The following is a 27,887-nucleotide window of genomic DNA, read 5'->3' as shown; positions in this document are numbered from 1 at the left end:
GACAGCACAGACCGCGCAACTGATCTCACCGCTCGCCTGATTTTGATCACACTGGGAACAGAAGCAGGGTCACATTTCAAGCACTGCACCATGAAAAGCTTCATGGGCCAATTTCCACTATTCACCTTTGTTTTTTAAATAGTACGCCAGGGATCTTCCTTCTCTCCCTCGCCCCCTCCTGTCGGCAAACCTTTTGGCTAATGACTTGTCTTCCAAAACAAGGCTCACCCCATCCTGCCCACTGCCTAGGGACTGAGAAAGGCCAAACAGCTCTATGGAAACCAAAGTTTGATTCGAACACACACCCTTCGGAATCAGAGGAGCCTCGCGTCAGGCTCCTGTCTACCCAGGGAATATTACCTCATTCTGGCAAGAGGCAGCAAAGCTTTCTTCTCTTGAGGTCTCTGAGTCACTGCTTATAATTGGAGGGGAAGGAAACCCTCATTATCATAGCAGATATGACAGCCTGCAAAGGATGCGCCTTATTGCCAATCCCTTGAGAGGTGGGAGAAATTCGATTCTGTTCCCCATAGAACTGCAGAGTCTTTCTTTCTTTCTTTCTTTCTCTCTCTCTCTCTCTCTCTCTCTCTCTCTCTCTCTTTCTTTCTCCTGTCCTCTCCTCCTCCCAAACACAACCATCCTTAGAAATTCTCTGGAATTTGTAATGTGGTTTCTCCAGCCAAATACTAAGATAAAGAGTGCATATGTATTAGTGAAAATAATCTATTACAGTGGTACCTTGGTTCCCAAACAGCTTGCCTCCCGAACAAATCGGCTCCCAAACGCCACAAACCCAGAAGTAAGTGTTCCGGTTTGCGCACATTTTTTGGAAGCCAAATGTCCGTTTTGGCTGTTGGCATTGTTTCCAGTGCCAATCAGAAGCCACGCCTTGGTTTGCAAACGTTTTGGAGGTCAAATGGACTTCCAGAACGGACTGAGTTTGAGAACCAAGGTACCACTGTATATTGCTATTTATGGATTTTTATTTTCATTTTTTGCATTTTGATCTCACCTTTTTTGCAAGGACCTCAAGATGGTGTATGTGGTTCTCTCCCCATCATTACTCCCCATCATGGCAAACCAGTAGCAAGGCTGGCAGAGTGCAAACCCATGGGCAGGAGCACCAGATTGGCTCTGCCGGTGTGTCTGCACTGGGCTGACCATGCCACTGCCTTGCCCCTCTCAGGAGGTGAACTAAGCCTCCCCCGCCCCACCAGCTGCTACCCATCTGGAGGGGCCCATCGCCAAGGTTCATGGTCTTTTCTGTTCCACCAGCTATAAGCCTCGAACAAGGCGCTTAGTGGTGCCTCACTAAGTGTGTGTCTGCAAAAATAAAATGATGGCCTTTGTTCTCCTGGCATTTTGGCAATTCAGTCAGGAGCGCCGAACAAGTGACACTGGTGGCTGGGGGAGGGAATGTGGCTGCTCACACACAGCAGAACACAGAAAAGCCGCCACGTGCCCCTGATGGATGTCATAGCTGCACAAAGGCTAGGGGGCAGGCAGCACACGACGACATGGCTCAGAACAGCCTGATTCAGTGGGGGAAAGAGCAACCAGCGTCTCCCACAAAGCAGGCAAAGTGCTTGCAATTTTCTCTCTCTGTCACTGCAGAGCGCAGACGTTTTTATTGCTTCCTTCCTTAAAGCTGCCAAGTCCTGCCAAGCCAGCTGAACAACACTTCCCCATACAAACCACCCTGCAGTCATTGCTTCTTAAAATGTCATTGCCAGCCTGGTGGTTGACGTTGCCAGCTGGGATCTAAGAGCCCCTTGTCGGATACTCGTGGCCCTCTGACCTGTGTAAATCTAGTAAAAGCTGCGGGTTGTTTCTTTTTTTTTTAAGGAGTGCATTCCTAGAAGCAAACAAGTTAAATGCTTGGCAAGTGAAGAGGGTCTAAATCTACAGGCAGAAAAGTTGCAAAGGCAAATTTTAATCCTAACAGAGGGCCAAAGGCAGCTGCACTGCATAGACAGCTTGTGGCGACTTCAGAAGGAGACCCCTGTTCCCCCTCACAGAGATACAATTCCCGGGGGAGGTTGACCATCAATCTCCCTCCCCAGTGATTTCTGAAAACTCTGCATAAAAACCTCCAGCAAAGGGAGAGTCACCACCTTTCAAATGAGTCCTTTCCACTGCCAGCTTTCTGACCATCAGAAAGTTCTTCCTGAAGTTTAGTTGGAATCTACTTTCTTCTCCTTTGAATCTGTTGCATTAGATCAGGGGTCGGCAACCTAAGGCCCATGGGTCACAAGCGGCCCACAGGGGTCGTTTAACTGGCCCACGAGCCACTCCCGAACGGAGCTGCCCACTCGGCGAGTCCCTGTGTGCTGTGCTAAACCAGCGAAGAAGAAGAAGAAGAAGAAGAAGAAGAAGAAGAAGAAGAAGAAGAAGAAGAAGAGTTTGGATTTGATATCCCGCTTTATCACTACCCAAAGGAGTCTCAAAGCGGCTAACCAGATTACGAGTCTACCGCTCTTAACCACCACACCACACTGGCGCAGCACGGGGACTCGCTTCCGCAGCGCTAGAAATTGCCTCTGCGCAGATGCAGACACCGGAAATCGCGTCTGCACAGATGCCAGAAATCATGGGCACGCGCACTCACACGCACACACAATCCAGTCCACAGGGGGATCTCCACTGGAGTGAACCAGCCCAGGCAAGGTAAACCTTTCTGTCCCCCGCTTTAGATCCTGACCTCCACGCCAGCAGAAAACAAGCTCCGAACCACACCAGGTGGGTGCAGATGCCGAGAGACCCCAGAGGGCAGCTCTGGCCATTTCCTCCCTGGGAATGGGTGTTAAGTTGTGGGTGAACATATCAGACGACACAGAAATTCTTCAGAAAGCTCTTGTTTATTCACAGGCCAGAACAGAACTGAACTGATGGGTTCAGCCAGCCTGCTTATATAGAGCTCCACTACAACGCAACAGTAACAACTTTCTGTAACTATCCAATCACTGAACGTCACTTTCAATTCCTTATTTGCATATGTGGACCTGAGTGAAAACTATCTACAGTATCCCCCTGCTGGCCCAGGGTGAGAACTTCAGCACATAACAGTGGGAAACCAGCAGCGCCTGTGGAACATCTGCCTGTCCAGTGCGTTTCCTCTGCGCAAAAACTCTGCACGTTTTGTCTGCGCAAGCCTCTGTGGAAAACGTCTGCAAGCAGTAACAGAGGAGCAGCAGCAGCTGCCTCCATGTGAGAAGAAGGAAAGGAAAGTCCAGACACTGTTCTTCTCTCTTTAACAGCGTTTATTTACAAATAAGTCCATCTGAACTTGGACACATGCTGTGCCATGTACTCGCTCTCTCTCGCTTTCGGCGAAAAGTGAAACTAACTTCACACAGACACTGCCTCTGTGGATCCTGCCGCCCAAGGCAGTCATCTCACCCAGCCTCATGGGTGGGCTGGCTGTGATCCATGCTGTAGGGCTCAGAAGGTGAGCACCACAGAGCAGCCTGTTTGGGTGGCCCTCCCAGGAAGAAGGCGACCCAGGAGGTGGGGAGTCAAACGAAGAGGCCTGGCTCCTTCCCTCAAAAGCAGAGTCTTGTGATCCCTCTCTCTGCTGCAAGAGCAGAGGAAACAAGAAGTGTGAGCTGGGGGTTCAGAGCCTCTCCACCTTCCCTGCCCCAGGGGATGTCAGAGGACAGAAGCCTGCAGGATTATGCGCAGAGAGAGCCAGCTGTTTCCTGCCTCAGCAGCCAAAAGCAGCCAAGGTCTGTCTGTAGCAGGAAGAGCATGGCTAAATATGACTGGATCTCCCAGGGTCTTTCCCCTCTGCTTAAAAGCAGCTCAGGAACAGGGCACGGGGTTCAATTTGGCACAGGGCTGTGGCACCAGGGAGAGACAGTGAAAACCTCCCCTTGTAATGGGAAAAAAGGCTTTGTAAAAATGTGGATATTTATGCACTGCTTGATTGTAAACAAAAACAAAAGCCAAAACCTCAAAGCTCTTTCGAAAAAGAGATAAACAATAAGAAATAGACACTCATTGAATTTGAAATATGGAATAGATGGGAAGTTGGGTCTTTAGTGTTAAGACCAATAGATGTTTTATTGTTTGCCAAGAAAATTATGTGTCTATGGTTATTTTTGTAATTTGTGTGTAATTTGGTATTTGTGTTTTTTTGTGTGTGTTTTTTCCTTGTTGAATAAATAAATAAATAAATAAATAGACACTCATTTAAGACTTTCAAAAATTAAAATAACAATAATAATTAAAACTCACACCAGCTTTCTAAATGCCTGCATAGGCTTACCTGGGGAAAGATGCCTTTAGCTGAAAAGAGTGCAGTGAAGGGGCCAGACTGATGTCAACAGGCAGGGAGTTCCAGAGTGGTATCTTACAAATGTGGAATGGGTCATATGTGGCACCTGCAACAGGGCCAGTTCCACAGGCTGAAGTGGCCAGGTGGGAGCATGTGGGGTTAGGCAATCTCGCAGGTAAACTGGTCCCAACTTACTGACGCTCTATTGTGATTTGGGGGCTGGCTATCCCCCAACTGTGAGCCTCACGTAATAGAGACTGATAAAGTGGGTCAAACCAGGTGGGCAAGCTTCGCCTGGCGCACAGTCCCTTTTGCCAGGAGGATGGGCTTGCATGGTCAACCTCGGCCAGAGGTTCCTTCCGGGAAGGGTGCATCTCCTCCCTGCAGGAAATGATCTCATCCAGTTGCTTAAGCAGGAACCAATTGATGCCTGCTAAGATGTTATTTATTTAGGCAAGGCTACCTAAGAAGAGAGATGCTGTGGGTTGAACCACAGAGCCTAGGACTTGCCGATCAGAAGGTCGGCGGTTCGAATCCCCGCGACGGGGTGAGCTCCCGTTGCTTGGTCCCTGCTCCTGCCAACCTAGCAGTTTGAAAGCACATCAAAGTGCAAGTAGATAAATAGGTACTGATCCAGCGGGAAGGTAAACGGCGTTTCCGTGCGCTGCTCTGGTTCGCCAGAAGCGGCTTAGTCATGCTGGACACATGACCCGGAAGCTGTACGCCGGCTCCCTCAGCCAATAAAGCGAGATGAGCGCCACAACCCCAGAGTCGTCTGCGACTGGACCTAACGGTCAGGGGTCCCTTTACCTTTACCTAAGAAGAGCCTGCTGGATCAGGGCCCATCTAGTCCAGCCCCCTCTTCTCACAGGGGCTGATCAGGTGCCCCAACGGGAAACCAGCAAGGAGGGTTCAAGCACAAGAGTCCTGCAGCAACTGGTATTCAGAAGCATCCCTGCCTCTGGCTGTGGAGGCAGAGTATGGACACATGGCCAGTAGCCATCAACAGGCCTCTCTTCCTCCATGAATGTGTCTAATCCTCTTTCAAAACCATCTAGCCTCCTGTGAGAGTGATTTTATTGTGCATATCTGTTCTTAAAACGGTTAACTTTTGTCCGTTTTTTAAAATAATTTCATGGTCTGCTGTTTTTCAACTTTGACCTCTAGTTACACCGTGCGCCCCCAGAGCTGGAACTCTCCACACTGGGGGTGTTCATCATCACATCACATCGCACACTGAGGCACAGGGGCTCTTCTCATCAAAAACAGCAAAGCCACTTGCCCGTCAACCCACTGTCTTCTTCCCAGTTGCGTCTCCTCAAATGCCTGGTCTATCATTACAGTGGCTGCATTCAGGGCAAAGCAAATTAAAATCACATGGTCAGCTCAAGGCCGAACCTGCTCACCCTCCCTTGCATCACATGTAATAACAGCTTGGTCTGTGGCTCCATTTTAAGTAGAGGCTACCATCTGACACACCCTGAGCCGTTTCATCCGGAACATCAGAAGAGCCGGCAGAAGAACATCGAGTCCAGAATCCTCTCCTCGCAGTTGCCTGTGGGAAACCTGCAAGCAGGATCAAAGCCATCCTGCTCAGAAGCTGCTGCTCGCCCTCGCCTCCTCCATGAATTTGTCTAATCCTCTTTTAAAGCCAACTGGGGAGTTAATGGCACATTGGCAAGCAGAGAACCAAGACGCTTCTAACCCACATGTCCAAACAGCCACCTCCTCCTCTTCCCAGTTGATCCCTCAAGTTCAAAACCTCCATGGGAGAGCTGAGCAGGCCAAGCCTGACAGCAGGAAGTCCAGGGTTCAGCCCAATCCCCATCCCAGCAGCGTCTCCAGGCAGCACGGGGAATGTTCCCTGCCTGAAACCCGGGAGAGCTACTTGCAGTCAACATAGATTGATTCATGAACTGGCCAGTATAAGATCAAACTATCCCTGCTATTATGGAAATCACACGTTCAGTGGGAATTTCAAGCGGGCTGACTGCCAAGAAAGTGTGCATAGGATTAAAATGTAAGTCTGTCCGAGTCACAACCCAGATTGCTCCTGTTTTAGAGCCAGCCATGCCCTTTCCAAAGTTACTCCATTTCGACTCTGGGTAAAAATTAGTTGCACAGCCCCCATTGTTTTATTTTTAGCACACCACTTTGATGTTTCATTATAATCAAGTAGTATTAGAATGTCCGTTATCTCATTTGAACTTGAAGTACCAAACAGGTTAGATATTGACTTTCTATTATTCATTACTAATTTTATGGCTGCATTTACAGCCCACACCCTTCTTTCATCTGCTCATCAGCAAGCTTGCTGCATCCAGCGCCTCCAGGACCAGGTGCTGAGGGCTAACAAGTGTGCAAAAGGCCCCAGCAATTATCTTCAGCAAAATGTTGGAGGACATGCAACTCTTCTCCACCATTGTTATGCATCTCAAAAAACCAAAGACGCTGCACAAATGCCCTTTTAGCAGATAATGCACCAGTTTCTTTCCAATCAGGCAGGCAGCCAGGGGTTACTGACCGGGGAAGCTTTCACAGAGCTGGAAGCCTTGTGGTCAATTTGGTATTTAGAGTCATCTTGGGCAGGGGAAAGCATTTTTCCTGACTTGGGAGTGAGTGTATGGAAATTGGACTGCTGTGGGACATGGAACCATTTCAACTGTGAGTTCTCATTTGTAAAAAATGAAACAGCTTTGGAAGCTGCCTTATACTGACTCAGACCTTTGGCCCAGCCAGCTCCATAGGGCCTTCAACCTGGGGTCTCTCAGGTGTGGTTGGACTACTACTCTCACCTTCCCTGACCATTGGTTAAGCTGGCCAAGGATGATGGGAATTGTAGTCCAACCACTTCTGAGGACCCAAGGTTGACCGACACAGGTCCACGCTGACTAGCAATAGTGCCGCTCCCCAAAAAGGCAAAAATGAAAATCCCCAAAAAGGTGGTATTGCTTTAGGACAGTTGGTGCTTATGGAGGAACCTTCTGATATTACTTATTACCCCTCCTTCACCCTAAGGTCCCAAGGCAGGTTACAGAATTAAAAATAACATTAAATACAAATGAAAACAACTTAACAGCCATTAAAAAATATGGTGATTGTGTCAATTCAGCTGTTTAGTTTTTCTCAGAGCTGGGAGGCCTCTGCGCCCACTCCCAGCACCGTAAATAAATATTTATGCCCAAAACCACGTCTAGAAAGTATATTATTCATCTTTCTAGGGTTCACCACATTATTCCTATTTAGATGAAATATGCTGTGGTCTGAGATGTGTCACCACCTCAGGGGAGAACAGCTGGACAGCTCTTGCAGAGGCCTTGGCTGCGCTGAAAAACAGCTCCTGCTTTTACATTAATTGCTAAGTTTTGGATCAGTACTCTGTTTGGAAAGGGGAGGAAATCCATCCTTGAACAATATTTTGGCTTTAAAAATGTATGCAGAATCTCTCTTCCCAAGAAAGGAAGAGGTGCAGCTCAAAAGGCCCCAGGTTTTATTTATTTACTGAATTTATATACCACCCTATACCCAGGGGGGTCTCAGGGCAGTTCAGGGGTCTCCCCGGTATCTCCAAGTAGGGTTGGGCGAGACTCCTGGTCTGAAATCTTGGGGGACACTGCTGAGCTAAGAAGACCGCTGGTCTGGCTGGGATTAAGGTAACTTCCTACGCTCCTGGACTATTCCAGACTGGCTTCAAGGACAGAGGTGTCCCAAAGGCAAGGAGATGATCAGTGGGATTTCCTGCCCTCACCCTCCAGTCTTCCTTGGAGGCAACTTTATGCCTCCTCTACCTACTAGGCACTTATGACCCCCATGGCGGAGGAGCGAGGCTGAGCAGCTGAATCTCATTCAGCCCATGATGGGGAACCTGCAGCCGCCCAGATGTTGCTGCCCTGCAACAGCCATTGGGCCCCAGCCAGCATGTCCAGCACTCAGGCAAACAAACTATGGCCAGCAACATCTGGAAGGACATCTCTGACTGGTTCCACAGAATCCGCACCAGCAGGTCCAACAACACCAGACAGGGTAGGAATTTATTACCAGAAACTAGGCACCAGAAAATAGAACCTTTTAAGATTCAACCTTTTTTTGAGTCAAGACTTTGAACACTGCCTCTAATCCTACCCAAGATTGGCCTCCCTATGACCTGCGTACCCAGGATGGGGGGAGGGAACAAACCTTTAAAATCAAAAGTAAATAAATGTTTTCCAAAAAGGTGTTTCTACACAAGTTTTCAGGTGCCCAAGCAACACTCACTTCACTTGTCTACAAGTCTTGGAATGTGGCTTTGTTTCAGTATGAGCTGAACGAGGGCCAACTCCCAAATTCTAGTCTGCAGGAATGTGGAGCCGAGATAAGAGGAAATGAGCAATAGCAGAAAAAAGCAGAGCCTAGGAAAGAGGAAAATGAGCAGAAGGAAAAAATAATGAGGACAGGAGAAAATGCTCCCTCTTATCTGAAAGTCAAACCGCTTTAAGCCAGTTGTAAGACGCGGGTGGCGCTGTGGTCTAAACCACAGAGCCTAGGGCTTGCCGATCAGAAGGTCGGCGGTTCGAATCCCCACGACGGGGTGAGCTCCCGTTGCTTGGTCCCTGTTCCTACCAACCTAGCAGTTCGAAAGCACACCAGTGCAAGTAGATAAATAGGTACCGCTCCGGCGGGAAGGTAAATGGCGTTTCCGTGCGCTGCTCTGGTTCGCCAGAAGCGGCTTAGTCATGCTGGCCACATGACCCGGAAGCTGTACACCGGCTTCCTCGGCCAGTAAAGTGAGATGAGTGTCGCAACCCCAAAGTCGTCCGCCACTGGTCAGAGGTCCCTTTGCCTTTAAGAACATAAGAAGAGCCTACTGGATCAGGCCAATGGCCCAACTAGTCAAGCACCCTGTTATCACAGTGGCTGAACAGTTGCCTGTGGGAAACCTGCAAACAGGATCGAAACACAACAGCCCCCTCTGCCCTCCTGTAGTTTCCAGCAACTGGCCTTCCAAAGATTTCTGCCTCCAGCTGTGGCGGCAGAGCAGAGCCATAGTGACTAGGAGTCCTCCGCAGCCCAGGAATTTATCTAATCCTCTTCTAAAGCCCTCCAAGTTGGTGCCCATCGCTGGCTGCTGTGGAAGTGAGCTCCATAGTTTAGCCGTGTGCTGTGTGAAGAAGCACTTTTTTCTTCTGTCCTGAATCTTCTAACATTCAGCTTCACTGGATGAGTTCAAATTTTTACTTGTCTCGGAGCACCACTGGGCAGTCAGCCGGGCGCTCTCACTCCCAGCTTGATTTTGGTCATGGAGGGGTCAGCGGTTCCCCCAGTTGACGCGCCAGGTGTCCCCAGTTCCCCCTCAGCAGTAGCAGCGGCAGTCTCAGCAGCCCGGAGCCAGCCTGGTAGCGCAGTTGGCTCTGGCTGGCTTCAGGAGCTGCTTGCTGCCCTGGCGCCCGCCATTTTTCCTCACCGGAAGTCCCCATATGATGTGTCCTGTTGAACCAATCACGCAACATTCATTCCCTATGACTACTACTACTACTACTAATAATAATAATAATAATAATTTATTATTTATACCCCGCCCATCTGGCTGAGTTTCCCCAGCCATTCCGGGCGGCTCCCAATCAACTGTTAAAAACAATACAGCATTAAATATTAAAAACTTCCCTAAACAGGGCTGCCTTCAGATGTCTTTTAAAGATAGCTGCTTATTTCCTTCACATCTGAAGGGAGGGCGTAATAAATCGACAACACTTAAAATATAAATCAGGGGACATTAAATGAAATTCGGGGACGGATTTTGTCCGGGGACATATTTGTAAATCCGGGACTTGCCCCGGACTTGCCCCAGGAAATGGGGGCATCTGGTAACCATACCCCAAAGTCTCTGTTCATTGGTCACCTTGTGTCAAACCTATCACTGTCCGCCAAAGGTCTCCATTCATTGGTAAGAACATGAAAAGAGCCTTCTGGATCAGGTCAATGGCCCATCTGCTCCAGCATCCTCATCTCACAGGCACCGACCAGATGCCCAAATTGGAAACCTGCAAGCAGGACCCGCGCACAGGACCCCTCTCCCCTCCTGGGGTTCCATCAACTGGTTTTCAGAAGCATGCGGACAGAGCAGAGCCACTGTGACTAGCAGCCATTGATCCCCTTGCCCTCCATCCTTCCGCCCAATCCACGTAGGTGGCCATCATCGCCTCCAGTGGAAGCAAGTTCCCCACACGTATGGCATGAGGAAGCGCACCCTGGATAAAGCCTATCAGGGTCCACTGAGGTTCTGCATTCACTGGTCACCTTGGGTCAAACCTATCAGCGAGCCCTGCACCCCCTCTGAACTTTCCCCTGGCCTTTGCACAAAGCCAGCGATAGCCCAGAAGGGTTTGCAGCAGGGGTAAGAATGAACACTTTGTGCTGTGCAAAGGGAGTCATAGGATCCATTTGCTGGGGAACAAAATGCATTCAGAGGGGGAGGGAGGGGGAGGAAGGAAGGGCACAGACTGTGAGCAGAAAGCACTGTGTGGACCAAGAGGAAGCAAAGTATTAAGTAGTGGGTTGACAAAGGAACAGCAATCTCTTGCAAAGCCAAAGTCAGGCTTCTTGTTACATTGGTTGCGATAATTGGTTCTTCCGGACATTTTTGCTCATTGGGATTTTAAATAAACAATTAGGAAGGACTGACCCATTTCGTCCACACAGAAGCCTCTTAAGACCCATTTGTGCTACTGTAGCTTTTAGTCAAGGATACAGAATGCATATCATCCTACACAGGGTATTCTGCTGATACTTTTCTCCCAGTTATGGCCCTTCCATCGTTGCCAGTCAGGCAGGATGTAAAGCAAAGTCTTTTGGCCACTGAAATATGTCTGCATTAAAAGCAAAGACATGAATGCAAAGCACTGCTATTTCCATCTGGACACAGATTTTGTGCTTCATGCTTTGGACACCTCAGAACATCAGAAGAGCCAGCAGGATCAGGCCAAAGGGGTCCAGCATCCTGCTCTCACAGCGGCCAACCTGCAAGCCGGACCAGTACAATTGGCACTGGAAAAAGCAAACAGGCGCCAGGGTCTTGCCACTCTTTAAGAGGGCTTTGAAACTCATATGTACTCCGACATAGTTAAGCCCCTCTGTCTCTACCACAGGTGCCTCCGTCTACCACAGAGAGGGTGACTGCTCACACCACCCACAGCAAAAAGCTGTTTGCCCAGGTAGGCATGCAGAAGTATTCTGAAGCAGCTGCCAAAGGAGATACAGCTGCAAAGTAAGACAGAGAGGTGACACAATAACCATCTTCAAATATCTAAAGGGCTGGAAGATGAAGCCAGCTTATTGTCGGCTGCTCCAGAACGCGAGTGGCGCTGTGGTGTAAACCACTGAGGTTGGTGGTTCAAATCCCCGTGACGGGGTGAGCTCCCGTTGCTCGGTCCCTGCTCCTGCCAACCTAGCAGTTCGAAAGCACATCAAAGTGCAAGTAGATAAATAGGTACCGCTCCAGCGGGAAGGTAAACGGCATTTCCGTGCGCTGCTCCGGTTCGCCAGAAGTGGCTTAGTCATGCTGGCCACATGACTGTACGCCGGCTCCCTCGGCCAATAAAGCGAGATGAGCGCCACAACCCCAGAGTCAGCCATGACTGGACCTAATGGTCAGGGGTCCCTTTACCTTTACCTTTACCAGAAGGGAGGACCCAAACCAAAGGACAAGAAAGGAGACTGCAGCTGAATGTTTAAGGGTCCCTTCCAACTCTAAAGTTCTGTGATTCATTGCAGGTATTCAAACAGAAGTTGGATGGCCATTTGCCAGGTATTCTGAAGCTGTGATTTCTGACTTGCAGGGGGCTGGACTACGTGATTCCTGGGGGGTCCCTCCCAATTCGGCAACTTATGATGCTGTGTTAAAGCATTGTCTTTTTAAAAATACTCCCTTTGCACACAAAAAAGCTCCAAAAAAACAAAAGGATCTCTCAGAAAAGGTTCCCTGGCCTGCCGATCTAAATCTGGGGTGGGAAGTCAGATAGCATCATGTCCGCAGCAGGAGCTAACCTGCGGGGGAGCAAACATCCCAAGGTCAGAGGACCAGAAGCAGACTGCAGACAAAGACTGGCACGGCTTCTGTGGGAACATGGGACACGGAGGATGTAGGTCGGTCCTTTTGTTTCTCACAGCCGCATGTTCTTAGCCCATGGAGAGCTGTGTCCAAACAGCTAATTATTCACAGGGCTCAAGTCACCGCCCTCCATTAGCCAAGAACTCCATTGCTCTTCCAACAGGCAAAAGCAGACAGTAAAAAGAAATTAAGGGTGGAAGACTCTAAATGCAGACCTACTGGGGTATTAAAAGGTAAAGGTAAAGGACCTCTGGGGTTGTGGTGCTCATCTCGCTTTACTGGCTGAGGGAGCCGGCGTTTGTCCGCAGACAGTTTTTCCGGGTCATGTGGCCAGCATGGCTAAGCCGCTTCTGGCGAACCAGAGCAGCGCACGGAAACGCTGTTTACCTTCCCACCGGAGCGGTACCTATTTATCTACTTGCACTTTGACGTGCTTTCGAACTGTTAGGTTGGCAGGAGCTGGGACCGAACAATGGGAGTTCACCCCATTGCAGGGATTCAAACTGTCAACCTTCCGATTGGCAAGCCCAAGAGGCTCAGTGGTTTAGACCACAGCGGAGTATTAATGGGCAAACTGACAACCGGCATCCGAGAGAGTCAAACGGACAAAAAAAACCCACTCCTTTTCAATCCACCTGACATGGCTTTATAACATAGGCAACATCAAGAAAACAGAGCTAGAGGCCTCTGAGGACATGTGGCAACTTGTGGAGTGATACCTTTGTTTAAAAACTGAAATGGCTTACAATTACATGTAATTAAGCTGTTATTTAGTACTTCTGTATGGGTGGTACTGTTGAACCTTAATTGTTGCTTTTGCATATTTCAGAGAAAACAATTTAGGAATACTTTTAGGAATAAGCCTAGGGTCTTGTAGGCAGGCTGAGGTTCCTGGAAATGGGCTGCTGTTTCCTTGGCTGGGGACAGCAATTAGGCCACTATGGTGTGAACCAGCAATCTCTTGGGTCTGTGGCCTGCAGGCCACATCCATGACATGGGATTTTGTGTCTAGCAAGGCTGGAATTGAGCTGGCCGGACCTCAGAGCCCTAGGGAGCAAAAGTGGAAAGAAATGGAAGAGAACTTGGGCAAATTCTCCCAGTTCAGATGTACTGACTTCTAGCCTCCTGTTTGGAGCTGCTTGCTTGCCTTTCCCCCCTGAATGGACAAGACTGTGGCTGCTAGTCCCATCAGAGCTATGAGAGAGTCTCCCCGCTGCTCTGACAACTGTGCAACCATCCCCACCAAAATGGCCCCAATTTCATGGTCTGTGAAGGGGGCTGCAAAACACGTTTGGTATCTATAACTATACATTTAAACAAGGAGTGTGCAACCAAAAAAATGTCACAATGAGAGGATGCTATGAGCTGAACATGCAATATTCATCTTGCTGGCTCAGGGCCTGATGGGAGTTGGAGTCCTTTCACCATGGCTGTAGAGCAGGCATGGCCCTCCAGATGTTTTGGGACTACAACTCCCATTATCCCTAGCTAACAGGACCAGTGGTCAGCGATGCTGGGAATTGTAGTCCCGAAACATCTGGCGGGTCAAGTTTGGCCATGCCTGCGTAGAACAATATTAGTGAGGTGCCATGTTTGCAGTTTAGTTAAGGAGCACACAGCTAAGACATCTTCTGAAACACAGGACTGCAGCTTTAATGGGTAGAAAAGGGACTTTCAACCTAACAAGTAACACCTGATGAAATTCCACCTCCCATACTATTGCCAGAGGTGAGGAAGGCCTCTCTGGCTAGCCTATTTCAGAAGCTGCCTCAAGGATTAGTGTACAAAGGGCACTTCTAGATGGTTACTAATTCCGATGTGGGTTTTAATCACATCCTGACAAAGCCTGGTTGCACAACTAAAGTTGATTGAGTGCTCTGGAACAGCAAACCTTTTGCCACTGCCACTGCCCTACCCCAAATAATTTTTGTGATAAAGTGAGTTGCAAGAGGATCCACTGGAAAGCATGGGGTAATGTGTACTCAGTGGCAATAAATCATTGGCCAAGGCTAAACTCCCCACACAAACAAATCAGGGTGAGTGATCAGTAAGCAAGGTTTCCCTAGGGGAGGAGTTACAGGGCAGAACTCAGAGGCTCTAGGGTCATCTAGTCTAACCAATCTAGTCCAATGCAGGGTGCCAAGAGCTGCGCATGCCTCAATAGGCTATATTATGGCAGGGCCACAGCTCAGTAAGAGAGCCTCTGGCCTCGTGTAGAAAGTCTCAAGCTCAATCCCTGGTGTCTCCGCATCAGGCTGGGAGAGACACCCTACTTGCCACTGCCTGAAACCCTGGAGCCTAAAAACAGTTATAGTCCCTATTACAACAGGGCTTTTAAAACTGTGGCATAATGATAAAAGGACAAAGTCATTACAAAAGTAAGCAGCACGGGACGCAAGAGGAAGTTCAGTCCGTCTGCTGGGAGGCCAAAATAGATAGATCTGCACACATATTTACAGCGGATGAGTCAGCGACTGTCTGTGGGCACATTTATTTTGAATCTCAAAGCCATGATGGAAACAAGAAGGCTGTAAGCAGATCAGCTCACAGCTTTCCTGAACTTTGGGCTACTGGCCCAATCCACAGCTAACCAAACATGCTAGCTACCTCCTCACCCTACGGAGGAGAGAACAGGGAGAAAGAGGGTTGGCCTTCCAGAGGCTACTAGTGTGTTTGGCACCTCCACTGTCAGAGGCAGTCTACCCCTGAACACTGGTTGCTGGGAATCACAAGTGGGGAGAGCTGCTGTCGCACTCAAGTCCTGCTTTTGAGAACAAGATGCTGGGTTGGAGAGACCTTTGGTCTGGTCCAGAAGGGCTCATTTATGCGCTCCATTGCCTAAAGTAGCATGCCTAGGAAGCAGGAACATGGAACCTCAATCAGGAGCATGCTGCAAATCTGGAGTGAGTCTCTCCACCATTTCCCCATCCCAAATCGCCCTCCCCTGGCTGCTATTTGCCCCTGAATTTGTCATTTATTGCAAACAGCAGCTTGGGATTTGGGGTGGGGAGGTAGGACTGGTTACTTTTTATGGGAAAACATTGCAGTGTCTCAATGCAAACTGATTGCATGCTACCGATTTTGTGGGCCTGCTTTACCTTCACAACAAAAGTGGTGTGCCACTGAAAAATGGAGGAAGAGGAGACGACAACCACACTAAACATGGTTTTCCAACTTTAGTCTGTGTGTATTAAACTCTCCTGGAAAATGCTCTTATCTTGGAACAAATCCTGATTTGGCAAAGTTATTAACACAGGGCAAGCTAAAAACCTGAGAGGTGAAGGATCGGAATTTGGAATCAAGCAGATAAGATATAAACAAACAAACAGGATGAAAGAGCATCCTTTGTAATGAGCTGGTCTCTTAGATGCTGCTTTGGAATTGTATGCATAGGCTTACTTCAGAGAAGTAACTGGGGCATTAAAATGAAAATCTCAAATGGGTGGCAGATTGCTCAAGATGGAGCAACGAAGAACGGATCAAGGCCATGCGCTGCATTATGTAAATGTATGTAAGACGCTCCACACTAAGGCCTAGGCTACATACACACCAATGGAGGAAGCCATGGCTAATTTTTAACCGGCTCACTAAATGCAGAAGTTCAGATTATAGTGGGATCTGCCAAGAATAGAATTGCTAAATGTGTGGCAGTTTCAGAAACTGCAGAGGAAGTTACGTTGAAACAGACACTGTTAATCGTCAGGCTGTAGCCATGTGCTTAAAATTTCCTTACTGTCTAATATTTCCGGAAGAAGTTTTGTTATGGCTGCACCGTCTTAATGTTTGGGGCAACTCTTTGTCGGAGTTCAAGGAGGTAAAAATCCTTGAGGAGGGTGCAGATCAGAGCTGGTGTGGTGTGTGCCAGAAGAGGAGAGAACCCCAAGCTGTTTTAGGGGGGCTCCATTTTGGGCCCCTAGGGACGTGGGTGGCGCTGTGGGTTAAACCACAGGGCCTAGGGTTTGCCAATCAGAAGGTTGGTGGTTTGAATCCCCGCAACAGGGTGAGCTCCCATTGTTCGATCCCAGCTCCTGCCCAACTAGCAGTTCGAAAGCACGTCAAAGTGCAAGTAGATAAATAGGTATCGCTCTGGCGGGAAGGTAAACAGCGTTTCCGTGCGCTGCTCTGGCTCACCAGAAGGGGCTTAGTCATGCTGGCCACATGACCGGAAAAACTGTCTGCGGACAAACGCCGGCTCCCTCAGCCAGTAAAGCGAGATGAGCACCGCAACCCCAGAGTCGGTCACGATTGGACCTAATGGTCAGGGGTCCCTTTACCTTTACCTATTGATCAACTACGATTCTATCAATCTTAATGTGGAACATGCCTTATGCAGAGTCAGACACTTGGGCCCATCTAGCTCAGTATTCCCCACACAGACAGGCAACAGCTCTCCAAAGTTTCAAGCCAGGAGAGGCCTATGTGAGGATGCCATGGAGGACTGACCCTGCTCTAGCACTGAGCTACAGCCCTTCCCCAGTCATCCACAACAACAATGGCTGAAGTGTGGCATTTTTCCAGAACGGAGAGGAGAGGTCAGCAATGAGGCAACACCCTGCAAGGCCTCAATGAGGTCAGTCTGTCTCCCAGAAGGGAGGGAGGGCTGCGGTCATCCTGGGAGGACATCCTGCCACACAGGCACACTCCCCATAGCAGCAGAAGGATATGAAATAATTGGTTGAATTGAGGGTCAGAGCTGTGCAGGACTCCAAAGCCAGCAAGGCTCAGGGAAGGGGCCCTAGTTCAGCACCTGCTTTGCACAGAGAAGGTCCTGGGTTCAGCCGCCAACATCCTGCCAGTCAGTGTACACAAGTGGTTCCCAAGCTTTTGGGGGCCATTCCCACCTTGGCTCCATGCGCTCATCATCCCCCCCCCCCCACGTGCTCATCCCCACTCAGGAAATTGGTTTGCCCAACCCACCAAGGAAGATAATAACACAAGAAAATTCAAAACTGTAAGAATCAATGCCACATTGACTCAAAATCCAATTAAAGTGATTTAGTTTAGTTAATTCAACAAAATGGATGAGCTTGATCCATCAATACCTTCTCTGCAAAGTTTAATAGTCATTTACACCTTCAGCAACCCCAAGGGATACTACCACCCACTTCGGGAGCCCCTGGTGTAGACAATACTCAGCTAGATGACCCATTAGCCTTACTCAGGAGAAGGCACCTTCCCTGCTTCTTTACTTCAGAAATGTCGCCAGGCACTTTCAAGCCTGCCTTCACAACTTTTTTTTAAATTGTTTTTGGAAATGCAAAGGATTCTGCACCCATTGCTTCTTTATAATGTGCAGATTGTGATCTTGGCAATTAAACAAGCGCAAGGGGAGCACCCATACACGAAATAAGCCACACCTCCTATCTGGTGACACTGCAGAAACCTGAAGGGCAGTATTGGGCATTAAGTGATAAAGGGCCTGGAGGACCGCCTCTCCCCATATGGACCAATCCAGACCCTGCAATCATCCTCTGAGGCCCTTTTTCATATCCAGAGGGTGGCAACATGAGAACGGGCCTTTTCTGTGGTGGCTCCCCATTTGTGGAATGCTCTTCCTAGGGACCCTCAGCTGGTGCCTTCATTACATATCTTTAAAAAGGTAAAGGGGCCCCTGACCATTAGGTCCAGTCATGGCCGACTCTGGGGTTGCGGCGCTCATCTCGCTTTATTGGCCAAGGGAGCCGGCGTCCAGCTTCCGGGTCATGTGGCCAGCATGACTAAGCCGCTTCTGGCGAACCAGAGCAGCACACGGAAACGCCTTTTACCTTCCCACCAGAGCGGTACCTATTTATCTACTTGCGCTGGCGTGCTTTCGAACTGCTAGGTGGGCAGGAGCTGGGACCGAGCAATGGGAGCTCACCCCATCGTGGGGATTCGAACCGCTGACCTTCTGATCGGCAAGTCCTAGGCTCTGTGGTTTAACCCACAGCGCCACCCACGTCCCTTACATATCTTTAGGCACCAGGCAAAAACATTCCTCTTCTCCCAGGCCTTTTAAATGTGTCTGTGGGAAGGAGTTGATTGGTTTGTTTAATTATGTATTTTGTGTTCTCATTTTGTATGTTTATGTTGTGAATCACCCTGTGATCTTCAGTTGAATGGCAGTATACAAATTTTAACAACAACAACAACAACAACACCTCTCACGTTGAATCTTATTACATCTTAATCCTGACACGTAGGTCCTTCAGAGGCTTCCTAACCCTAGTCGTGAGTCAGGCTCAGCTTCTCAGGGTTATGCAATTCCTGGCATGCCTTGCAGGCTTATCAGGTACTACTTTAACAGCTCTGGCTTTCAAGGCCTGCAGCGCAAAGCATTACAAAACCCATTGTCTTAAGCTTTTCTGGTTTTGCTGTTCAGTATCCTGGCAGATTACAAACCACATTGACTGCCAAATCCTTTCATCATTCTGGAGCAGTGATGCAAGGGATCACCACCTCACTGTGCAGGTTTTAATAAGGGGGGACAACCACTCACTGATCACTGAAAGCCTCGCTGCAATAGTTCATGCACTGGTTACTTCAAAACTGGATTACTGTGGAAGTGCCGTGTTCACCCTCTGCGCCACGCATTCCCGGGCGCAGTGAAAGCCTGCTCTGCCCCTGCTCCAGCCTGGTCAATTGTGAATAAGCAATCAGCATGCTTGAAAGGACCTATCTCCAGTGCCCCACTGATGCCTCCTTGGTAATCCCACTGCCCCCCAGGGGGAACACTGCCTACTCTGGGACCCAATGCGCCACATCCTTGGTCTCAAATGAAAAATGAAAAAGGACCCCTGACAGTTAAGTCCAGTCGCAGACGACTCTGGGGTTGCGGCACTCATCTTGCTCTACAGGCCAAGGGAGCTGGCGTTTGTCCGCAGACAGTTTTTCCGGGTCATGTGGCCAGCATGACTAAGCCGCTTCTGGCGAAACCAGAGCAACGCACAGAAACACCATTTACCTTCCCGCTGGAGCGGTACCTATTTATCTACTTGCACTTTTTGGTGTGCTTTCGAACTGCTAGGTTGGCAGGAGCAGGGACCGAGCAATGGGAGCTCACCCCGTCGTAGGGATTCGAATCAGCCAATCTTCTGATCAGCAAGCCCAAGAGGCTCAGTGGTTTAGACCACAGTGCCACCCGCGTCCCTTTGGTCTCAGATTTCTCCAGTTCCAAAAAGCTTCCTGCTCTTCCGAGAGAGAGAGAGAGAGAGAGAGAGAGAGAGTGAACTGTAGAGTCAGAAGGGACCATCTAGTCCAACCCCCTACAAAGTCATGGCAGGAGAGCTTTCTGCACACAGAAGTAGTTCTGTTTCAAGAGAAATAGAGAGGAAAAGGTGCTTTTCCAGGTCAGCTCTCTGGTCTTTCACTTCTCTTTTCTCAGAAGCAAGAGCCATGAAGCCAAACGCTTCTCTGGGCCTCTCTGTAAAATGCAAATGCTAACATGCAAATGCCAGCCAAAGTGATATCACTGTAAAATGCAAATGCCAACCAAAGTGGTATCACGGCTGATGGAGGCATCCTTTGAGGTTGGGCCGCAACATATATGGCAACAAGTAGGGGGGGCTACATGTGGGTTGGTGGGGGCTCTGTTCCTGCAGCGCCATCAGGCGGGCCCCAAACACAGCAGGGCCGGCTCCCCACGTTTTGAAAGCAAGTGAAGGAATATGCCTGCGCAGCTAAAGAACCCCTCGGCCCACCTCTTCCCAGAAAGAGCTGCTGCTCAGTGGCAGAGCAGCTGCTTGGCATGCAGAAGGCACACCACCTAGCGTCTGCAGGTAGGGCTGGGAAAGCCCCCCTGCCTGAAACCTGGGGAGTCACGAGGAAGAGAGGGCAAGTCATGGCTGCTCTCCACAACAGCTGGAGGCAGCCGGTATCTCCAGCGCCGATCACACGGGGAAGCTTGTGCCCATACGCATGCGCACACGCCATTTCCGGCGCACTTCCGGGTCGGAAATAGCTTGTGTACATGTGCATGGGCCTCCTCCAACCTGGATGTGCACCGGAAATAATGCTTGCGCATGAGCAAATAAAGCTTGTGCATGTGCAAATAATGCTTGCACATGCGCACAAGCTATTTCCGGTGCTCCTCTGACCCGGAAGTGGGCAGCCGCACAGCGCAGCGCCGGTAAAAGCGGGCAGCGGCAGCGGGTGTCACCGCGAGCCGGATAAACGAGTCCCTCGGGCCTTATTCGGCCCGTGGGCCTTAGTTTGGGGACCCCTGCAACCCATTTTCTATGCTATGGATCCCCACATTATAGGTCCCCGACACCTGTCACCCCCTTAAAACAAGGTGGGACACTTCTTTAAAAAAATGAAACAAAACCCCTCATTGATATAGCTCAGAAAGATCAGCTCTCTAAAACCCTGTTAATGTCCTTTGGATATACCAGCCAAAGGGCCAGAGAGTCACCTACTTCTCTATCTCCTCTGATATAGGGCAGGGATCATCATTCCTCCACAGAGCCACCCCCACAATCCAGAGGTTATGTGACATGTATCATTAGCGTGGCAGGGCCTACACTTTGGAACTCCTCGCCTATCAATATGAAGCAGGTGCCTTCCCTGTATAAATTGTGTAACATAAAGAAAACACTGTCTGTCTACTGCAGAGTGGTGCTAAAGAAGAGTCTACGTGCAAACACTGCAAGGAAGCCAACATTCTCCCCCACTTCTCATTCCTAAGCAACCCAACAGTGGAAAAAAACAGTCCTGCTTCTCCATCTTTGAAGCTGACTCCGAAACTACAAATAATCCAGGTTGCAGCAGCTAGACTGGTAACCTGGAGCGGCCGCCAGGACGATATAACACCGCTCCTAAAGGATCTACGTCAGCTCCCAGTATGTTTCCGAGCACAATTCAAAGTGTTGGTACTGACCTTCAGTATACCTGAAGGAGTGTCTCCACTCCCATCGTTCAGCCTGGACACTGAGGTCCTCCTCCTCCTTCTGCCGGTTCCCTCACTGCAAGAAGCGAAGTTACAAGGGAACCAGGCAGAGGGCCTTCTCGGTAGTGGCGCCCTCCCTTCAGACGTCAAGGAGATGAACAATTCTATGACTTTCCATAGACATCTGAAGGCAGCCCTGTTTGGGGAAGTTTTCAGTGTCTGATGTTTTGATGTGTTCTGCTAGATTCTGTTGGAAGCCAACCAGAGTGGCTGGGGCACAAGTAATAAATTTATTCTTATTCTTAATTTATTAGAGGGGAGGGAGAGAGAGGAGCTAAAACCTTCGAGACACCCAGGTTCAAATCCCCACTGATCCATGAAGTCCACTGGGTCTGATCCTGAGCCGCTCTCTGCCTGTCAACCTACCCTGCCTGTCACAGAGTTGCTGTTGAGGATGGGGTCTGCCACCGTGAGCTCCTTGGAGGAAAAAAAGGCAGTATAGAAATGCAATACAGCAGGCATGTCCAACAGGTGGGTTGTGGTCTACCGGTAGATCACTGGACACCTACAGTAGATCACTGGGCGCCTGTGGTAGATCACGGTAGATCTCTTCCCCACCACCACCAGAAAAAGCTTTGGCTCCCCTAAAACAAGCTCAATAACTTTGCCTGTCAATAAATAACCATGGGTAGATCACAGCCAGTATTTTAATAAAGTGAGTAGATCACAGTCTCTTGGGAGCTGGACGTGCCTGCAATACACTAAGGAACAACATCTAGATGGAACCACATTGGTTACCCCCAAATAGTCTCTGGAAGCGTTTGAGGCATTTCACAAGCAATAGGCAGAAGGCAAGAACGGCCAGCTGAATCCTTGCTCAGCTACGAAATCCACAGGGTGGCCATGGCTCAGTCCCCGTCTCCTACCTCACAGGGTTGTCGAGAGAATAACGGGAGAGGAGGGAAATTACATGCCAGGCACCCAGAGCTCCTTGGCAGGAGGAGGGTATAAATATGCCAGAAAGAAAAGTCCTTCCCCGATCTTTATTTAGGCTAGTATTCTCTCCCCAGAGCAGGTAAGGCAGCCAAGGCTGAACCGCACAGGACCACTAAGTGAGTTCTTGGCACAGAAAAGACTCGGGCTGAACACTTTGTGTCCCGCAGTGCGGACTCTCCCTCTTGTGAGGTTAAAGCAGAGGGTGAATCCTCGGCTGGCCCAGGGTTGTCCAGTGGGTCTCACACACGGGACAGAGATTTGAACCCAGCTCTCTTGCTCTTAGGCAAAGACTCCGACTACTAGGCCAAACTGTGCCGTTTGCTCAGATTCAAATTGCACTGCGTTCAGTGGGGATTACTCCCGGGTAAGTGTGGGCACATGGGTCCCATATCAATTAGAACTGCATATTGGTGAAAGTAACTTATGCATGCAGATAATTGCTTTGCAAAGATGTATTAGGCAAAACAACATACTGTACTGTACAAAGAAATGTGCATTTTAGGAGAAACAGACTAAAATGCTGACAAATTTTCAAGAGTACCTCTTCATGAAAAATATATAAAAAGAACAGTAATGTAGAGAACTGAAATTAAGATTGCAAAATCAAGACACCAAAATGGACGGATTCAGTCATCCCTACCAGGGAGTAAATCCACTGAAAGCAGTGCAGTTACTTCTGAGTAAATGCACAGAGACTTTCTTCCCTAATGTACCCATACAATCATATGTGCGCCTGCTCAGAGGCAAGTCCCACTGAATTCAATGAGGCTTACTCCCAGGTAAGCACACAGGGAATTACAGCCTTTGGGTTGGGGAACCTGACTTAAGTTCACAAAGCTCACAAACTTAACTGCAAGAATGTGCTTGGAGCCCTTTACACAAGAGTAAGCACCACTGAACGCTGCAGCGGTCATGTCAAAGCAGGCACGCTTAAGAACTAAAAATTGAACCTTCCTTTTCTCTGTACTGTACAGTAATTCTATTGAAGAAAATGCAGTGAAACACGCTAAGCAATATTTATTGATTGACTGGTTGCACTTCTATCTCACCTTTCCGACCACGAAGCTCAAGGCAAGGTGTATATAGTTCTCCCGCGCCTCATCCAATCCCCACAAAACCACAACCACCCTGCGAGGTAGGCGAGGCTGAACGGCCTCCAAGGTCATTGAGCGCGGGGTGCGGCGGGATCTGAACCCCGGCCTCCCCCCGGTCCGCGTCCAGCGCTCTCCCCACTATACCGCACTGCCGCGCGCCCCTTCCCGAAATCCCCTCTCCCGCAAAGCGAGCCGCCGGCGCCCAAGGGAGGAGCGGGACGAGCAGGATCCTCTCCGGTGCTCCGCTTACCCAGCGCCCGCGTGACGATCCTGGGCCCGGCCGGCCGCGACGCGACGGCGGAGGGAAGCAGCAGCAGCAGCAGCAGGCGGCTGGCCCACCGGGCGAGGCGGGAGGCGACGCGGCGGCGCTGCTCGGATCCCATCTGAGCCCCCGGAAAAAGCCAGAGCAGCCTCCGCGCGGAGCATCGCGACCGGCAGAAGTACCTGCGCGGGGAGGGGCGGGGCTAGCCGAGGGGGCGGGGCTGGGGAGGGAGCGGCTGGCGCGCCCCGCCCGGGATCCCCTCGCTCCCTTCGCCTGCGGAACTCGCGGCTGCGGGGTTTGCATCCCGCAACAGCCCTGGGAGGGGGGCGAGGCGGAGATGATGGTGGTGATGATGATGATGATGATGATGATGATTTTGACCAAACTGCGGGAGGCAGTGGAAGACAGGCGTGCCTGGCGTGCTCTGGTCCAGGGGGTCAGGAAGAGTTGGACACGACTAAACAACAACAACAACAATAATTTATTATTTATACCCCACCCATCTGGCTGGGCTTCCCTGGCCACTCTGGGCGGCTTCCCAAAAAATATTAAAATACTGTAATAATAATAATAATAATAATAATAATAATAATAATAATATATTTATTGTCATTGCCCCCTTCGGGGACAACGAAATTACTTGACTGCTCCATAAAAACACTAATTAAACAATACAGTATAATACAGCAAGGGAGATTAGATGACTTTCAAAGTCCGGGCTTCCCATTCAGGGCCGAGATCGCTCTGGAGAAGAAGCTGTTCTTAAGACGGCTCGTTCTTGTCTTCATCGTCCTGTATCTCCGTCCCGACGGCAAGAGCTCGAAGAGACAGTGACCAGGATGCGATGGATACATCAAACATTAAAAGCTTCCCTAAACAGGGCTGCCTTCAGATGTCTTCTAAAAGTCTGGTAGTTGTTTTTCTCTTTGACATCTGGTGGGAGGGTGTTCTACAGGGTGGGTGCCACTACCAAGAAGGCCCTCTGCCTGGTTCCCTGTAACTTGGCTTCTCGCAGGGAGGGAGGCACCAGAAGGCCCTCGGCGCTGGACTTCAGTGTCCAGGAAGAACGATTGGGGTGGAGACGCTCCTTCAGATAGGTGCCCACCTCAGCCCACAGAGGATATGGGCTCAGATGCAGTGTGGCCTAAGGGGCTAGAGTGTCGGGCGAGCCCGGACTTCATTAAATTGTCAAAGAATTTTCTTGTGAAAAGTATCCTTGGGGCCTCGTGTGGGTCGGGCCCAGGATCGTCACGCCGGTGCTGGCTAATCACAGTTCTTACAAAAACCGTCCTGAGACCTCCCGGTATAGGGCGGTATAGAAATTAAGTAAGTAAATAAGTAAGTAGGTGCCAGTTTGGTGTGCTGGTTAGTGTCAGACTAGGACCAGGCTTCGAATCCTCGCATGTTCACGAAGCATATTGGATGACCCTAACCCAGTCACTACTACTTTCAGCCTAGCCTACCTCACAGGGCTGTTGTGTGCATTTAATGAGAAGGAGAACCACATACTCCACCTTGAGCTCCTTGGAAGAAAGGCACGATAGAAATGTAATAAATAAGGAACATGAGACTTTGCGGGTGATTCTAGTCTAGGAGAAATAATTTTACGGCCATCAGGGGGCGGTCATGGGACCTCTGTGTCCTTGCAACGCTATTTAAAGCCAAGAACTATCAAAGGTGCAAAATCCTTTGAGGGCAGTGGAGAGACTCCATCAGGCAAGGCCTTTTTCCACCTGCCTTGCCCCACCCTCTAATCTCTGCGTCTCAATTTGTATTGTATTATTTTATGCTTGCCGTTGTTTTATTGATTATAGTTTAGAAATTATTTATTGTAACTGTTGAGTGGATTTCTGCTTAACTTTTATATGTTATTATTATTTAATACTATTCTAATGATTATTGAATGTTACTTTTTTGATGTAGGTTGCCTATTTTAAAGCTTTATTATCACGTTTTTGTATTGCATTAGATCGTTATAAGATGTACATTTTTTGTTTCTTCAGCTTGTAAACCGCCTTGACTATTGTAAGATAGAAAGACGGTATACAAATTTAAAAATGATGATGAAATGATGAATCCACCTTTGGACAGAAATCCACCGGACAGGCATTTCTTTGGCTGTGGACACATGGTACCTTTAAGATGCTATTGAAACACATTTCCCCCTCAAAGAATTATGGGCACTGCAGTTTGTTCAGGGTTGCTGGGACTTGCAACTCTGTTGGGGCAGGAGGCGTGGGGAAAACTGCAGTGCACAGAATTCTTTGAGGGGCTGAATGTGCTTTCCAGGTATCGTGTGTAGGCAGCTGTGGTGCAACAGGCACTTCACTGTTTGCTCCTGGTGGGTGTGATAGGAATTTTATGGTCTTAGATATATGATAATGTTCATAACCGCACGTACATAGATCAGCACAGGAAGACCAACCTGGAACCATTTTGATTCCTAAACTGACCAAATGGTTTCTCTGCAAGGTCAGACTGGAAAAGTCTCCCCATTGTCTCTTTCCTCACAAATCCTGTCTTAAGGACACATTTAAGATATGAATAGGGTGTGAGCCTGTGACCTGGCCCAGGAAATAAGTATTTTACCACTACAAAAGAATGGCCAGGCTCCCAAGGCAATCCAATCAAGTAACTTGCCAGACAGGAGATAAACTGCTACAGGAGAAAAACAACATGCAAATGTTCTGTTTTAGACAGTTTGTTTTTGTGAAGGTGTGATGTATCTGAGGGGTGGTCTTAGGTTACACCCCTTCTGTGATGTATGCATGATGTTTCTGGGGGGTGGTCTTGATCTACAGGATGGGAATTTCAAAAGTCTTTATAAGCCCTTGCGCAGCATTTTTGTGGGTCCTCCTCTTTTCCTGCATGTAAGGGGAGCACCCTGTTGCAACAGATCAATAAAGATCAAGCTTACTAGCTGCTTTGCTTCTCAATATTCTCTGGTTGGCCTCTGTTATTTTCTCCTACCAATAGGGAACCAATGTAAGGACTCTATATGGGCTTTTTGGATACCCCATAAGGGAAAAGGGCATATTTTTATTTACAACATGGGTGCTTTAAAAAGTCCCTTACTTTTTTGGCATGAGCTTTCCCAATACATGGAGACCAGCTTTTAAGTGACCTCTCAAATGTGGACATGTGATTGTGCAGTTTGCTCTGCTACCTTTATCGTAAACCACTTTGAGATTCTGAATAAGAAGCGGCCTATATTTTTGAATGAATGAATAATTGCTGCAGTAGGGGCAAGCCTCTTGGAGACTACAGCTGGGGAGGATTGTCCCTCACACACCCCTAGCAGCAATTTCCTGGACCAGTGGTTCCTCAAGTGGGCAGTGGGATTACCTGGGGGAGGCACTAAGAGGCAAAGCAGGGGGAAGCTGGGGGTGTAAATGAATCTGAAAACCTGGTATCACTGGATGAAGTTAATCAATGTTGTTGGAATTAATTAAATACAGTGGTACCTCTGGTTGCGAACGGGATCCATTCCGGAGCCCCATTCGCAACCTGAGCAGAACGCAACCCGTGACTGCGTGGGTCACGATTCGCCACTTCTGCACATGCGTGTGATGTCCTTTTGAGCGTCTGTGCATGCGCGAGCGGCGAAACCCGGAAGTAACGCCGCGGGATGCAACCTGAAAAGATTTAACCTGAAGCAAACGTAACAAGAGGTATGACTGTAGTTTTAATTGGATTTTGAATAAATGTGCAATTAATTGTTACCCTGAGCTTATGCAACCAAGGGAGTGGGCCCCCCAAAAGCTTAGGAACCACTGCCCTAGAAGGTTCACACACAGAGAGAGAGAGAGAGAGAAAGAGAGAGAGAGAGAGAGAGAGAGAGCAGGTACACACACAGGTGGTGGCTGGTTGCCCTGGCCCTCATCAGTTTCTGCCCAAGGCTTTGATGCATCAGTCAAGGCAGTGCTTGGGTTTCACAGAAGAGCAGGTGCAAGAGAGGCAAAGATGCCTGGCTAAGTACCAGCTAAGATGTTGATCCAACAGACCACCAGGCCCCTGCAGCTTCCTTTTGAAGAGCTGGACTGAGTGCCTCAAGTGGCCAGAATCCCAGGACTGGGCAAGCAAATAGGCACTTTGGGCTGCACTTTTATGATCCCTGTGTGCTCCCTACTTTCCGTATTTTAAAATGTTTTCAGCACATGACTGGGAAAGTTCCTCTTAGATACCATTCACAGCCCTGCCAGAAGGAAAAGGCCAGAAACTATAGGTAGGATTTCAGGGGAGGGGTGTTTTGTTGTGTGTGGTTTAACTTGTTTTTGCCATCCCTCTCCACAATATATCCTTTTAGGAAA

General features: G+C 49.1%; 1 protein-coding gene across 1 annotated transcript in view; it reads right to left on the bottom strand.

The window, feature by feature from the left end:
- Positions 1–23,716, bottom strand: part of SEMA7A (semaphorin 7A (JohnMiltonHagen blood group)) — a 47,542-nt gene extending 23,826 nt beyond the window's left edge. Inside the window, exon 1 of the mRNA XM_081019991.1 lies at positions 23,566–23,716. Coding sequence (XP_080876117.1) covers positions 23,566–23,698 — 133 coding nt within the window. The 5' untranslated portion in view covers positions 23,699–23,716. The remainder of the gene's footprint in view (positions 1–23,565) is intronic.
- Positions 23,717–27,887: the final 4,171 nt, after the last annotated feature.

This window comes from Podarcis pityusensis (assembly GCF_964106645.2).
Source record: "Podarcis pityusensis genome assembly, chromosome: 9".
NCBI classification, from domain to species: Eukaryota; Metazoa; Chordata; class Lepidosauria; order Squamata; family Lacertidae; genus Podarcis; species Podarcis pityusensis.
This window is presented reverse-complemented; position numbering and strand designations above follow the sequence as displayed.